At 50.8% G+C, this 16,558-nt stretch overlaps 1 protein-coding gene across 1 annotated transcript in view; it reads right to left on the bottom strand.

Annotated features, from left to right (window-relative positions):
- The window catches only part of LOC132393711 (FERM and PDZ domain-containing protein 1-like), a 141,913-nt gene that overhangs the window by 74,032 nt on the left and 51,323 nt on the right, over positions 1-16,558 (bottom strand). Inside the window, exons 5-6 of the mRNA XM_059969117.1 lie at positions 8,628-8,732; positions 6,288-6,383 (exon numbers count right to left, since the gene is read on the bottom strand). Of these exons, the coding sequence (XP_059825100.1) occupies positions 6,288-6,383; positions 8,628-8,732 (201 nt within the window). The remainder of the gene's footprint in view (positions 1-6,287; positions 6,384-8,627; positions 8,733-16,558) is intronic.

The raw sequence follows: 16,558 nt of genomic DNA, 5'->3' as shown, positions 1-16,558 counted from the left end.
TCTGCTGTTGACTTTCTGTGTGTTTCTGTTTCCTTTTATTTCACTATTTCTGCAATCTGACCAGGGCACTTCAGCGCTTTACTGAAGTGGTGGCTGCGGCCTGGACTGGCCTCACACGCCTCAGACTGACCTGGCTCCACGGCTGCGGCCTGGATGGGCGTCACTCGCCTCAGACTGACCTGGCTCGGTGGCTGCGACCTGGATGGGCGTCACTCGCCTCAGACTGACCTGGCTCGGTGGCTGCGACCTGGACCGGCCTCACTCGCCTCAGACTGACCTGGCTCCACGGCTGCGGCCTGGACCAGCGTCACTCGCCTCAGACTGACCCAGCTCGGTGGCTGCGGCCTGGACCGGCCTCACTCGCCTCAGACTGACCCGGCTCGGTGGCTGCGGCCTGGACCGGCGACACTCGCCTCAGACTGACCCGGCTCGGTGGCTGCGGCCTGGACCGGCCTCACACGCCTCAGACTGACCCGGCTCGGTGGCTGCGGCCTGGACCGGCGTCACTCGCCTCAGACTGACCTGGCTCCATGGCTGCGGCCTGGACCGGCCTCACTCGCCTCAGACTGACCCGGCTCGGTGGCTGCGGCCTGGACCGGCGTCACTCGCCTCAGACTAACCTGGCTCGGTGGCTGCGGCCTGGACCGGCGTCACTCGCCTCAGACTGACCCGGCTCGGTGGCTGCGGCCTGGACCGGCGTCACTCGCCTCAGACTGACCTGGCTCGGTGGCTGCGGCCTGGACTGGCGTCACTCGCCTCAGACTGACCCGGCTCGGTGGCTGCGACCTGGACCGGCCTCACTCGCCTCAGACTGACCTGGCTCCATGGCTGCGACCTGGACCGGCCTCACACGCCTCAGACTGACCCGGCTCGGTGGCTGCGGCCTGGACCGGCGTCACTCGCCTCAGACTGACCTGGCTCCGTGGCTGCGGCCTGGACCGGCCTCACTCGCCTCAGACTGACCCGGCTCGGTGGCTGCGGCCTGGACCGGCGACACTCGCCTCAGACTGACCCGGCTCGGTGGCTGCGGCCTGGACCGGCCTCACACGCCTCAGACTGACCCGGCTCGGTGGCTGCGGCCTGGACCGGCGTCACTCGCCTCAGACTAACCTGGCTCGGTGGCTGCGGCCTGGACCGGCCTCACTCGCCTCAGACTGACCCGGCTCGGTGGCTGCGGCCTGGACCGGCCTCACACGCCTCAGACTGACCCGGCTCGGTGGCTGCGGCCTGGACCGGCGTCACTCGCCTCAGACTGACCTGGCTCCATGGCTGCGGCCTGGACCGGCCTCACTCGCCTCAGACTGACCTGGCTCGGTGGCTGCGGCCTGGACCGGCGTCACTCGCCTCAGACTAACCTGGCTCGGTGGCTGCGGCCTGGACCGGCGTCACTCGCCTCAGACTGACCCGGCTCGGTGGCTGCGGCCTGGACCGGCGTCACTCGCCTCAGACTGACCCGGCTCGGTGGCTGCGACCTGGACCGGCCTCACTCGCCTCAGACTGACCTGGCTCCATGGCTGCGGCCTGGACCAGCGTCACACGCCTCAGACTGACCCGGCTCAGTGGCTGCGGCCTGGACCGGCGTCACTCGCCTGAGACTGACCTGGCTCCGTGGCTGCGGCCTGGACCGGCCTCACTCGCCTCAGACTGACCTGGCTCCGTGGCTGCGGCCTGGACTGGCATCACTCGCCTCAGACTGACCTGGCTCCGTGGCTGCGGCCTGGACTGGCGTCACTCGCCTCAGACTGACCTGGCTCGGTGGCTGCGGCCTGGACCGGCGACACTCGCCTCAGACTGACCCGGCTCGGTGGCTGCGGCCTGGACCGGCGACACTCGCCTCAGACTGACCCGGCTCGGTGGCTGCGGCCTGGACCAGCTTCACTCACCTCAGCCCTGACCTGGCTCCGTGGCTGCGGCCTGGACCAGCGTCACTCGCCTCAGACTGACCTGGCTCCGTGGCTGCGGCCTGGACTGGCGTCACTCGCCTCAGACTGACCTGGCTCGGTGGCTGCGGCCTGGACTGGCGTCACTCGCCTCAGCCCTGACCCGGCTCGGTGGCTGCGGCCTGGACCGGCGTCACTCACCTCAGACTGACCCGGCTCGGTGGCTGCGGCCTGGACCGGCGTCACTCGCCTCAGACTGACCTGGCTCGGTGGCTGCGGCCTGGATGGGCGTCACTCGCCTCAGACTGACCTGGCTCGGTGACTGCGGCCTGGACTGGCATCACTCGCCTCAGCCTGACCTGGCTCGGTGGCTGCGGCCTGGACTGGCGTCACTCGCCTCAGACTGACCTGGCTCCATGGCTGCGGCCTGGACCGGCGTCACTCGCCTCAGACTGACCTGGCTCGGTGGCTGCGGCCTGGATGGGCGTCACTCGCCTCAGACTGACCCGGCTCCGTGGCTGCGGCCTGGACCGGCGTCACTCGCCTCAGACTGACCTGGCTCGGTGGCTGCGGCCTGGACCGGCGTCACTCGCCTCAGACTGACCCGGCTCGGTGGCTGCGGCCTGGACCGGCGTCACTCGCCTCAGCCCTGACCTGGTTCGGTGGCTGCGGCCTGGACCGGCGTCACTCGCCTCAGACTGACCTGGCTCGGTGGCTGCGGCCTGGACCGGCTTCACTCACCTCAGCCCTGACCTGGCTCGGTGGCTGCGGCCTGGATGGGCGTCACTCGCCTCAGACTGACCTGGCTCGGTGGCTGCGGCCTGGATGGGCGTCACTCGCCTCAGACTGACCTGGCTCGGTGGCTGCGGCCTGGACTGGTGTCACTCGCCTCAGCCTAACCTGGCTCCGTGGCTGCGGCCTGGACCGGCGTCACTCACCTCAGACTGACCCGGCTCGGTGGCTGCGGCCTGGACCGGCGCCAGTCGCCTCAGACTGACCCGGATCGGTGGCTGCGGCCTGGACCGGCGTCACTCGCCTCAGCCCTGACCTGGCTCGGTGGCTGCGGCCTGGACCGGCGTCACTCGCCTCAGACTGACCTGGCTCGGTGGCTGCGGCCTGGATGGGCGTCACTCGCCTCAGACTGACCCGGCTCCGTGGCTGCGGCCTGGACCGGCGTCACTCGCCTCAGACTGACCTGGCTCGGTGGCTGCGGCCTGGACCGGCGTCACTCGCCTCAGACTGACCCGGCTCGGTGGCTGCGGCCTGGACCGGCGTCACTCGCCTCAGCCCTGACCTGGTTCGGTGGCTGCGGCCTGGACCGGCGTCACTCGCCTCAGCCCTGACCTGGTTCGGTGGCTGCGGCCTGGACCGGCGTCACTCGCCTCAGACAGCTGGCTCGGTGGCTGCGGCCTGGACCGGCTTCACTCACCTCAGCCCTGACCTGGCTCGGTGGCTGCGGCCTGGACCGGCGTCACTCGCCTCAGACTGACCTGGCTCGGTGGCTGCGGCCTGGATGGGCGTCACTCGCCTCAGACTGACCTGGCTCGGTGGCTGCGGCCTGGACTGGTGTCACTCGCCTCAGCCTAACCTGGCTCCGTGGCTGCGGCCTGGACCGACGTCACTCGCCTCAGACTGACCCGGCTCCGTGGCTGCGGCCTGGACTGGTGTCACTCGCCTCAGCCTAACCTGGCTCCATGGCTGCGGCCTGGACCGGCCTCACACACCTCAGACTGACCCGGCTCCGTGGCTGCGGCCTGGACCGGCGTCACTCGCCTCAGACTGACCCGGCTCGGTGGCTGTGGCCTGGACCGGCGTCACTCACCTCAGACTGACCCGGCTCCGTGGCTGCGGCCTGGACCGGCCTCACACGCCTCAGACTGACCCGGCTCCGTGGCTGCGGCCTGGACTGGCATCAGTCGCCTCAGACTGACCCGGCTCGGTGGCTGCGGCCTGGACCAGCATCACTCGCCTCAGACTGACCTGGCTCCGTGGCTGCGGCCTGGACCGGCGTCACTCGCCTCAGACTGACCTGGCTCGGTGGCTGCAGCCTGGACCGGCCTCACTCGCCTCAGACTGACCCGGCTCCGTGGCTGCGGCCTGGACCGGCATCACTCGCCTCAGACTGACCTGGCTCGGTGGCTGCAGCCTGGACCGGCCTCACTCGCCTCAGACTGACCCGGCTCCGTGGCTGCGGCCTGGACCGGCCTCACTCGCCTCAGCTTGACCTGGCTCCGTGGCTGCGGCCTGGACCGGCATCACTCGCCTCAGACTGACCTGGCTCCGTGGCTGCGGCCTGGACCGGTGTCACTCGCCTCAGACTGACCCGGTTCGGTGGCTGCGGCCTGGACCGGCGTCACTCGCCTCAGACTGACCCGGCTCCGTGGCTGCGGCCTGGACCGGCCTCATTCGCCTCAGACTGACCTGGCTCCGTGGCTGCGGCCCCCCTTTTGGGGACCCTGTGTTGTATTTGTTCACTTTTTATTATTTGCATAGTTTATTCTTTTTTTTTAACCACACATTGGGTCTTTGTTACGTGAAGTTTTTCTTTTATTGTGTTCCCTCGTTTTGTGACTGCCTGCAAAAAGCTGAATCTCAGGGTGGTACACAGTATACTTTTGTGTACGGTGTGACTATTATTGGCAAGGTGCTAGAGTCGATAATTAAGGGAGATTAGAAAGCTCAATATTAAATCTAGTTAACCTGGTTTGAAGAATTATATTTGCCAACGTTGCTTGAATTCATTGAGGATGTAGAAAGATGATACTCAGGAACCTCTAGATGTTGTGTATTTACTTTTCCAAAAGGCATTCGACAAGGTGCCATGTAGGAGGTTGCTGTGCCTATTAAAAGCCCATGGTATTTGGGGAGGTGTGTTAATTGGATTGAAAACTGGCTGTCACACAGAAAGCAGAGAGTAGAAATGAAACGGTGTTTGTCAGACTGAAAGGGGATAACTGGTGGAGCTCCACAAGGACCAGTACTTGGCCTGTGATTGTTCAAAACTTACATAAGTGACCTGGAACAGTATGTGAGGTCTCCAAGTTTACCAACAATACAAAAATAAGTGGAAGGGTATGTTGTGATAAGATTACTATGACTCTGCAACAGAATGCTCAGTAGATAAATTGAGTGACTGACCAGTAAATTAGGTTTATGAAGAGAAGTGTCAGGTCCTGCACTTCAGTAAGAGGAATTAAAAGGAGGATTATTATTTACATGGAAAGAGACTGCAAATGAGTACAGACATGGGGATCTAGGTGTTCTAGTGAATGCATTACAAAGAGCTAGCAGGTAACTGCAGCAAGCAATTAGGAAAGTAGGAAGCAATTTAGCCCTTATTGTGAAGAGGACAGACTTCAAAAATATGGAGGTTTTGTTGCAGTTGTGCAGGGTGCAGGTGACATTTCTGCAAACAGTTTTGAACTCTTTACCTAAAAAAACCCACTAATCATGGAGGCCATAGAAAGGAGATGCACCTTTGGATAAGTCCTGGGAAGAGAGGGCTGTCTTCCCAAGAGACACTAAATAGTTAGGACCTGTGTTCCATGGAGTTTAGTGAAATGAGAAGTATCCTTATGTAAGATCCTAAGGGAACTTAACAGAATAATTGTTGGAATGCTTTTGCTGGTCAGAGAGTCTCAAACAAGGGGACGTAACTACAAGATAAGGACTGGTCATTTAAAACTGAGGTGTGGAGAAATCTCTTCTGCAGAGTGATGACTCTCCTGGAATTATTTTCCCGAGTTGTTTGTGGAAGCTGGATAATTAAAATTATCTAAAGCACATGTGGATAAATATTTAATAGATCAAGGAATTGAAGGGGTATGGAGAAGTGGCACAGAAGAGGAGTTGAGACCAGCAGAGATCAGCCCTGTTCACATAGGAGCCATGCATCTGTTCTCTATCTGCATTGTGTGTTTACTGTAGTGACTAGTCACATGCATGGGATAAAAACAAAGGGAATAAGTTACGTATTCATGCTTACTCCGTAGCAATTTAGAAGTTGGGGACTAAAGGAGGTCGTAACTTTTGCTGACCGCTCAATAACACTTAACTTACATTTGGGTATGCTTGAGTTTCATCACTTCAAGATTGAATGTTTGCTAATTGCTAATAAAGGATCTGAATACATATCCTTGCCTTCGGGGTAAGGGTGCCTCATGCAAGTATAACAAGTCCATCGGGTTGCCAGCAGCGGTAACTGTTTTAGTTTTGGTTTGGCGGCCACAATCGCGTTAAATGACAGGGTAGGCTCGAATTGTTTGGTGGATGACATCTGCCCCTGTTGTGATGTACGGTACGTGTGATCGGTTAATGAAATAAATGGCTGGGAATTTTCCTGAACAAAACCTTCAAGGAAGAAAGCAAACAGCAAGGAGCTAAGAAAACTGGAAGAGTCTTCCTTACCTTCACAGTTGTATTTTTATCATATCTAAAGGCTTTAGTTTGTCCATTTTCCAAATATACTTTGAGAACATTAGGCATAAACAGAAGTGAGTTACCCTGTGAAGAGGAAAGAACATCAACCACTAGAATTATGTATTACAATAAAGAAACAAAGTCATGTACAGTTATCTTTACTTTGATACCATTGCTAAACTGAAGGAGAAGAAGAGTTGGCGGGGGTGGGGGAAGATGCAGGAAATGGAACAAGAACCATTGCTGCTGGAATTATAAGGACAGAACGAAATGTCAACAGAACAGAACTGAAAACAGATCATCAACCCACCACTATAAGTCCCACACTGCAGAACTGGAGATTTCACAGGATCCACGAGTTCTCCTGAGAGTTAAGATCAAGCAGATGGGTCTCTTGGAATCCTAAGATTTTGACTGCACCCACCAGCCTGTTGTCCCATTTCTCAGAACCTCATTTGTATCCATGGGCTCCCCAGAAAGATCAGACAATGCTGCAGGAGTCCATCTGGGCAGCTAATATTCTGAGAATAAATCAGTGTGAAGATACACAACAGAGCTTGGTATAAGGAAATGTAATTGCCCAACTATGACCAAATTAAGCTCATCTTTAACTGGGGGTGAAAGGTGACCAAAGAAAATCAAGACCTCATTTTCATCCATTAGTGGTGAAAGAAAATTGGATCCTGGATTTTCTCACTTGTAGACCCCAGTTGGTGGCAAAAACATTTCCTCCACAATCTCCAACAGCACAGGTGCACTACAGGGATGTCTTGGGCCCATCATATAAATAGAATTGCAAACAAAGCACGACAGGCCCTCTACTTCGTCAGGAGTCTGCAGAGATTCAGCATGTCATCAAAATCATTGCCAAACTTCTATAGATGTGTGGTGGAAAGTGTGCTGACTGGCTGCATTACGGCCTGGTCTGGGAACACCAATGCCTTTGAGTGGAAAATCCTACAGAAGGTAGTAGATTCAGCCCAGTACATCACAGATTGAGCACACCTAGATGAAATGTTGTCATAGTGAAACCACATCCATCACCAGAGACCCTTGTCACCCAGTCCATGATCTCTTCTCGCTGCGGCCATCAGGGTAGAAGGTACAGGAGCCTCAGGGCTCGCACCACCAGGTTCAAGAACAGGTTCTACCCTTCAACAGGCTCTTGAACAAAAGGGCAGAACTACACTCATTCTACTTCTGGTGTTCCCACAACCGATTATCTCACTTTAAGGACTTTATCTTACCATTTCATGCTTGTTATTTATTTATATTTGCCTTCATTCAGGTTATTGTACGTTGATCCTGTTTACAGCTACTGTTCTATAGATTTGCTCTGTATGCCCACAGGGAAAAGGATATCAGGGTTGTATGTGGTGACATGTGTGTTCTCTGAAAATAATTTTTACATTGAACTTTGAAAAATTTGTCACACAACCCATGGCTCAGATCTCAAAACACGTATAAATCTTCTCCTTCTTTGTATTCTTGTATCTCTAGCAGGTATCAACTCACCTCATTGTTCAAATGTGATGCAGCTCCTGGATTAACATTTTGGAAATGAAAATTGGGGCAGCTATTCTATCTGAGTGCATTGCAATCTGCCCACAGCAGTAACCATGTTGTCTGATGGAGGCATCATAACTGGCTCTATGATTCTGTATGTTGGCATATAAATAAAGTCAGGATCCCACCCACCCTGTACATGGACTGTTTGTCCCACTCCCATCAGGGAAGAGGCTGTGTGGCATCCACACCAGAAACACTGGACCCAAACACAGCTGCTTCCCCAAGCCATCATGCTGACCAACACCTCCACCCATTAATCCTCCTCACCACCACTACATACACATCACCTAGCATCACTTTGTCTACATACAATCAGTCTATATACAGTATATAACAGTTACTTGTACATTGTGCTTTAAAAGATTGCTTTGATATTTATATATATTGGATTTTTATTGTGTTCTTTATACAGTAACGGATCTGGAGTAACAATCATTTTGTTCTCTTTTACACTTGTGTACTGAAGAATGGCAATAAACAGTCTTGAATCTTGAAATTATTGCATTGTGTAATTCCGTGCACCCGTAAACTTGTTCTTATTAAACAGTTTTACATTGAATTCTCATTTGGTACTGAAGGGAGTATCTTTGTTGGAGAGAATGCCTACAGTTCCTTAATGCTCACCTCAACACTAAGGAAATGGTGTAGAACCGGACAAAACGCCAATTTGTTCAGAAAAACAAAGGGCCTTTCACCCAGAACCAGCTTGCCTCTGATGGGCAGACCCACCAACCGACAAGATGTGCAGGAGAGACAAACCTGTGTGTGGCCATTGACAATCACTTCCTCAGCAAAACGTACTTTGACTGGGTTGCTTTTCAGCCTGGCTCGTTTCTCATCAGTGATAAACGATGACTTGGGCCCCTGGATAAAGCAGGAAGTATTACAATTAAACCATAGTACTGGCCTTCTGCGACAAGGTTGCATTGAAGTTCAGTTTACAGAAGGGTATTCGTGGGATCCAACTCAAGTTTTAAATTGATGATAACAGATCATAAAAATAACATAGGAAATCAATTCTAGGTGTTTAGTTGCTAGTGGAGATTCAATGACTCAACCAGATCAGTAAGGGACAGAATATTTCACCGTGAATCTACTGTACTCACGCTCACTGTTATTCTAGCATCTGTTTTTCTACACTTTACATTTTACATATTGCATAATCTGCGTGTAGAATCTTAGAGTAATATAACACGGGGGATAAAAAGCCCTTCGGCTGAACTGGTTTATGCCAATGACAGCATGCCCTCTGCCAGTGCCAGTTGCCCGTATTTGGCCCAAAACCATTCAAGCCCCTCCCCTCCATGTACCTATCCAAAAGCCTCTTAAATGTTTCAATTGTACCCACCTTGAACACTTCCTCTTTCAGCTATTCTCTACCTTCTGTATAAAGATGTTACCTGTCAGCTCTCTTTCAGATCTCTCCTAAGATCTCTCCTTCTAGGTGTGGACTCCCTTTACTCCAGTCAGTATCCACGTAAATCCCTTTACTCCAGTCAGTATCCACGTAAATCCCTTTACTTCAGCCAGCATCCATGTAAATCTCTTCTGCACCTTCACCTGAACAATATTTTTTCTGTAACAGGGTGACCTAAACTCTAAGCAATACTCCTAGTGTAGTGTTACTAACAACTTTCATAACTGCAACATAATCTCCCTCACCACTCTGTCTACTTGCACTTTTGGCAAACTGCGCGCTTGTACACCAAGGTCCATCTATTCCACAACACTCGTCAGTGCCCTGCCATTCATTGTACAAGTCCGACCCTGGTTCAATGTCCAAAAATGCATCACCTCACATTTAGCTATGTTGAAATCCATCTGCCATTTCCTCAGCCCTTTTCCCTACTGATCAAAATCTCCTTATAATTCATTGTAACCTGCTTCACTATCAACAAAATCCTCCAGTTTAGCATCATCAGCAAACTTATTAATGTGCATTCACATCCAAAATATTTACTTAAATGATGAATAACAGGGGTCCCCTCACTGACCCATGGGACAGCCAATAGCCACAAAACTCATCAGAGAATCAACCTTCAACCATCACCCTCTGCTTCATGTCACTGAACCAGTTCTGAATCCACTTTGCTAGCTCCCACTGTCACCTAAACTTCCAGATCAGCCTGCCAGATGGGACCTTGTCAAAGTTATTACAACATTCACTGCCCTACCTACATCTACCCCCTTAGCTACCTCTTCAGAAGTTTAGTCAGACACGAAGCCAGGCTGACTATTCCTGATCAGGCCTTGACTATCCAAGTGATGGTAGATCCTGTCCCTCAGAACTCCCTCCAGTATCTTCCCTGGAACTGAAATCAGACTCATCGATCTGTACTTCCCTGGCCTGTCCTTGCTACCCTTCTTGAACATTGGAACATTAGCTGCCCTCCAGTCTACTGAAACTTCAACAGTGGCTAACAAGAAAGCAAATATCTCTGTGATTTCTTCCCCAGCCTCCCTTAAGGTCTAGGGGTTAGGTCCAGGGGAATTTCCCACCTTAATGTGCTTCATGACTGCAAATACATCCTTCCTTATAATCTGCACTTGTTCTAAGACAGCACGATTATTACTTTCATTTTTTCTGCATCCTAGTAAACATCTTGGAGAAATACATATTAAAAATCTCAGCCATCTCCTGTGGTTCGACACACAGGTGGCCCCGAGGCTACTTAAGAGGAGTTGGTCTCTTTCTAGTCACCCTTTTACTGTAAATATAACTCAGGAGCCTCTTGCGATTATCCTTAACCTCTCTGCCAAATTCATCTCATACCCTAACCCTGAATTCCCTCCTAAGCTGCTCTTTACCAGCAGATTCACTTCTACCTAAAAGCTTAAAGACGATGTATGCTTCCTCCTTTTTCCTGACCAGATCCTCAATATCTCTCATCAGCCAGAGTTCATTGAACTTGGTGTAATGCCCTGATTTCCACTGTTATGCCATGAGGTACTTTATATTGCAAACACGAGGAAATCTGCAGATGCTGGAAATTCAAACAACAATCACAAATGCTGGTGGAACGCAGCAGGCCAGGCAGCATCTATAGGGAGAAGCACTATTGACGTTTCGGGCCGAGACCTCCGTCAGGTAGTTTATATTAGCAGTTTTTTTGTAAAAGCAGTGTGCCATGCTAGAAAGTGTGTTTTGGCTTTGGCTACAATAAAGACACATGTTGTCCAGCTGAGGAATGTGAGTCAGCCAGTTGGAATAGTGGGGTGCGAGAGAAGGTTCTAGAGAGCCATGGGGAAGAGTTTTCTGAAGGTTTGAATTCTTGTTAACAAGAGCTGCAGAGCGGGGCACAAGGGAAGATGCCACAGGATGCCATTGGAAGGAGAGTCCCTGTTACAAGAGGTGCTTTGTGCAGATGAATAGCTGCAAGAAGGAAGGGCCAAACCTCCTGAGAGAGCCAGTTCATTCAAGATGCTGCTCGAGGGAAGTTTGGAATGTGGCTAGTGCTTTCATTCAGACCGGGGTTTAGTGCATGAGTAAGAGATACGCCCAAACACTCCAGTATGATCTCCAACACTCATGTGCACATTGGACTTGTTTAACTGTAGTAGGCCCTTTTCTTTTTCCTATTAATTGTTTGATAAAGTTGATAATGGCAAATATACTTTCTTTATAATTTTACGCAGTGTGGGATCTGTTTATCTTTCCAATGATAACTGTGTATGGGCAGTACTTACACAGCATTCACTCAAATCGAGGTTTCTTTAATTGGAACATAATGACATTCCTGTTTGGTTAAACCGCAAATCATACTGACCTTAGAAGTATATTGTTTATGAAAGGCCTCTCACCACTGTGTCCTATGGCTGTTAGCAGAGTTAGCTAATGAGCCAAGTCTGTATTTGAGCCCCGGCGAGAAGGTTACATTTATAGGGGCTCATCTGGGATTTTGGGTGCTGTGTGACTGTTTTAGAATTGATTTAAGTGGCTTGTGTGTTTAAGCCAGTGGTTAGGCTAGTGTCAGGGAAAGTGATCAATGTATTTTATTATGGATGCTGCAGGAATAAAGGGTTGGTCAGATTTAAAGCATTATCCACAAATAATGCTTGTGAACTGAGCAGGGTGGAAAACCAAATTCCTGACAAATTGCTGCTAAAAGTGCTGAGTTCTGTAAAAGAGTTGGGAAAGATTGCAGTGATAGAACAACATTTTGACCAATCATCTGATCATCTGGTAAGGATGTTGTGTTAGTCCAGACTAGCAGTCACGTAACTGAAGTTGCACTGCCTGATAGGTTGGGAGACCCCAGAGAGGTGGGGTCATAGTGAGTCCATACTTTTATAGAAAAAGGACCTGTAGCTGAGAGCAAAGACTTTAAAGGCAAGTTGTTCTCGTTTCTGCGAAGTAAGGGAAAAGAGTTGCCTGATGTGAAAAGTCCAGAAGTCCTTCAGCAGTTGATGACAATTCTGAGTTCTGATGAAAGGTCTCAGCTTGAAATGTTGACTAAATTTTTTTCTTAGATGCTGCCTGGTGATTTCCTCCAGAAATTTGTGTGTTTTGTGATGGAAAATCTGAACTGGTTTTGACAATTACATCACTGTTGATAAATGCCAAAGTTATCATAGGCTGGGAGTGTTCTCCGAAGTCAAGCCCACACCTGATGGGGAAGAAGAATATGAGGTTTGGGTGGTTCAGATTAATGGATGAGTGTCAGTGCTCAAATAATATAAAAACACAGAGGCTGCTGGAGACTTTAAAGGCTCTGATATGACATAGTGAGATCCCTAAAGGCAGAAAACCCATTAGCCACGTCAGCTAATCTGCAAGCTCTGGAAGATGCTTTTGGCGTTGCTGAAATTGCAGCCGATCTTAGGTTGAAGTTTAGGCACACGGTCCAGGAGGAGGGAGAGAAGCTGTCTGCCTACCTTTTCTGGTTGGAGAAACTGCTGCATTGTTTGTGTCACAAAGGGGGCATCCAGCTTTCTGAGAAAAATTGCTTGAGGGTGGAGCAAGTTGTGAATGGCGTGTTGTCACATGACATGATTGCTCTGTGTATTCGAGGGACCCACAAGATGTGTCCTCCTCCATCTTTTACCGAGTTACTCGGAGAAGTTAGAGAAGAGGAAAATATGACTGAGAAGCAGGACATTTCTCAAAGCCAAGTGAGATCTTCAGTGGGAGCCTCTATTGCTAAAGTGACCCCTGATGCCACGGAGAAAGAGATTTTGAGGAATGAGGTGGAAAAACTTCGAGCTGAGCTGATTGGATGGATGCCTGCTAATGTTTCGGCTAAAAGTGATATGTGTGCTGGGAAACCCAACCCTCCTGTAGGACTTAGGATGCAGAGGAACGCGCTGAAGGGGGTCTCTTGACAGGTGGGGCAACTGGTATTTTCCATTACAATTGTGCAGAAGATGAATATTTCAAATGACACCATGAGAGACAGGGAAGTCTTTGAAAAGTAAGTCAACGGTTAATCAAACAGAAGAAAAGAGGCAGAATTACGGAGGGACACAGAAAAGGAGCAGGCTGGTGTCTTGGAGAGAATACATACCAATCAGTGTATCAAGGGAAAAACTAAAGTACAAAGCACTATTCCCAAAGGTTTAGTGGAGCAAGCTCTGATGTATCCATATGGATTTATGCTACAGCCACACTTGACACAGGTTGTCAAGTTACTCTCCTTTATGGATCCTTTTATAAACTGTCTTTGATGCATTTTCCATTGACGCCACTCAGTGCCCTTGAGATTCTGGGCTCAGTACTGATGAGTAGCCATGCGATGGTTACTTGTCATTGAAACTAGAGTGTTTGAAACCGATGTTGGAGTAACTGAAGCTATTGACACACCACGGTAGGTTTGCCCAACCCGCTTGAAAAGGGTGGATCTTCCACTCTTGTGAAAACAAATGCTTCCATTTCGAGAAGGCTTGTGGGTGCGTGCAAGGAGAGAAATGGAGATAACTTGTTGAGACCCTTGTCCACTCACGCTGTGTTCAGAGCTGCTTTTGAGAAGGTGCAAATTCCTCCTAAGCACGATGATGGGTAGTAACAAGGAACTGTGTGGTACACCCTGCCTAAACGCATCATGTTAAGTCCTGGAAGAGTAGCTAGAGTGGCAGGAACACAACACCTCGGCCATCCAGCTGGATGCTTGGATAGTCAGGAAGAAGAGTCACACTTACCTGCAGGAATGCTAGTGAGACCTGAACTGCAGAGATCTCCTGCTGTCTATGCAAACAGGATGACAGTGATCACAAAGAGGAGATATTGCCCTCAGACGTGAAATGCCAATTGCCCGTCTTTTCCCTTTGACAGTGGTGTCTAGTTTTCTGGGAAAAATGGAAGAGAATGTGTCTCCTGGATCGAGGAAGTCAACATCGAAGTGATTCACCAATACTCAAGGAATGGAAAAAGAGATTAACTGAGAAGATGTTGGAACACGAAGGTGTTTTTTCTACTGACGAGTTTGACGCTGGTTACTCTAAGAATATTTGCCACACTACTTGAGCGACCAAGGACACACCTTTCCAAGACAGGTCTCGCTAGTTAGCAACAACACTGAACTCGTACAAACAAGCTGAGGGAACTCAGCAGGTTGGGCAGCATCTGTGGAAACGTTTCAGATGGAGACCCTTCATCAGGGCTGAAGAAGGAGGGGGAAGGGGCTCTATAAAGAAGGTGCCAGGTGAAAAACCAATCAGAGGAAAGGTCAAGGGGTGGGGGAGGGGAAGCAGGGAGGGGATAGGCCGGAGAGGTGAAGAAGGAATATAAGGGGAAAGCACTATGGGTAGCAGAAAAAGGCAGAATCATGAGAGAGGTGATAGGCAGCTGGAGGAGGAGGCAGAGTGAAAGTGGGATGGGGGAAGGGAGAGGGAGGGAATTTCTGAAAGTTGGAGAATTCGATGTTCATACCAAGGGGCTGGAGACTACCCAGACAGTATATGAGGTGTTGCTCCTCCAACTGGAGTTTGGCCTCATCATGGCAGTAGAGGAGGCCATGTATGGACATATCCGAATGGGAATGTGAAGCCGAGTTGAAGTGAGTGGCAACTGGGAGATCCTGTCTGTTGTGGTGGACGGAGCAGAGGTGCTCAACGAAGTGGTCCCCCAATCTGCGTCGGGTCTCACCGATGTAGAGGAGGCCGCACCGGGAGCACCGGATGCAATAGATGACCCCAACAGACTCACAAGTGAAGTGTTGCCTCACCTGGAAGGACTGTCTGGGGCCCTGAATGGTGGTAAGAGAGGAGGTGTAGGGACAGGTGTAGCACTTACACTTGCAGGGATAAGTACCAGGTGGGAGTTCTGTGGGGAGGGACTTGTGGACCAGGCAGTCGCAGAGGGAACGATCCCTGTGAAAAGTGGAGAGGGTAGAGAGGGAAAGATGTGCTTAGTCGTGGGGTCCTGTTGAAGGTGGCGGAAGTTGCGGAGGATAATATGCTGGATCCGGAGGCTGGTGGGGTGGTAGGTGAGGACAAGGGGAACACGGTCCCTGTTGTGGTGACGGGAGGATGGGGTGAGGGACGAAGTGTGTGAAATGGAGGAGATGCGGGTGAGGGCATCATTGATGACGGCAGAAGGGAAACCACGATTCTTAAAGAAAGAGGACATTTGAGATGTCCTGGAACGGAAAGCCTCATCCTGGGAGCAGATGCAGCGGAGACGGAGGAACTGGGAATAGGGAATGAAGATGTCCGGCAGCACCTGCCTAAGCTGAAGGAAGCGAAGTTCAGTCACGGAGGAGGGGGAGCTAACCTGCTGGAAGGTATGAGTGTAGACAGGGGGAGGCATCCTCTAGTAGATGGGGAAGGTCACAAGGAGGGCCTGAGGCTGAAGAAGGTGATGATGAGACAAGGTCTCAGAGAGCTGGGAGACCCCAGATAGGCTGGCATAAGATGCACTGCAGAAACAAAGTCCATCCCAATAGTGAGATACATTACTTCCATTTACAAACGGATTGAGGGAAGGGGTCCCGAAATTATGAAATTCATTTGAATACTGTGTTATTAATAATAGTTTAATAAGGTCCAAAGTCATGAGGACATGACCATTTTTGGAGGGAGGAGAGTGTAATGCCCTGGTTAAGATTTCCACTGTTATGCTGTGAGGTAATTTATATTAGCAGTTTTCTGTAAAAGCTGTGTGCCATGCCGGAAAGTGAGTTTTCCCTTCGGAAATGTTGTCCAACTTAGAAAAGTGTGTCAGCCAATTAGGATAGTGGGATGTGAGAAAAGGTTCCAGAGAGCTGTGGGGAAGAGTTTTCTAAAGGACAGTAGTCTAGTTTGGGGTCCTTTTGGTGGGAGCTGTGGAGTGGGGCACGAAGGAGGATACCGCAGAATGCCATTGGAAGGAGAGTCCCCATTGCGAGAGGTGCTTTGTGCAGAGGAATGGCTCCAAGGAGGAAGGGCCAATATTCCTGGGAGAGAACCAGTTCATTCGAGATGGTTCCGAGGGAGTTTGATAATGTGCCGGTGTTTTCACACAGATGGTGGGTCCAGCGTGAGAGTAAGAGATACACCCCGGAATTCCCCAGTATGAGCTCCAATGGTTCTGTGCAAATTAACTGCAATGGGCCCTTTCCTTTTTCCCATTAACTGATAAATTGGTAAATACGCTTTCTATATAATTTTATGCAGTGTGCAATCTGTTATTTCTTGCCGTATGATAACTGTGTATGGGCTATATTTACATAACATTCGCTCAAATCGAGGTTCCTTTAATCGGATTGTCCTGACAT

Source organism: Hypanus sabinus, chromosome 5 (assembly GCF_030144855.1).
Source record: "Hypanus sabinus isolate sHypSab1 chromosome 5, sHypSab1.hap1, whole genome shotgun sequence".
NCBI classification, from domain to species: domain Eukaryota; kingdom Metazoa; phylum Chordata; class Chondrichthyes; order Myliobatiformes; family Dasyatidae; genus Hypanus; species Hypanus sabinus.
Note: the sequence above shows the minus strand (reverse complement) of the source record. Positions and strands in the feature narration are given on the sequence as shown.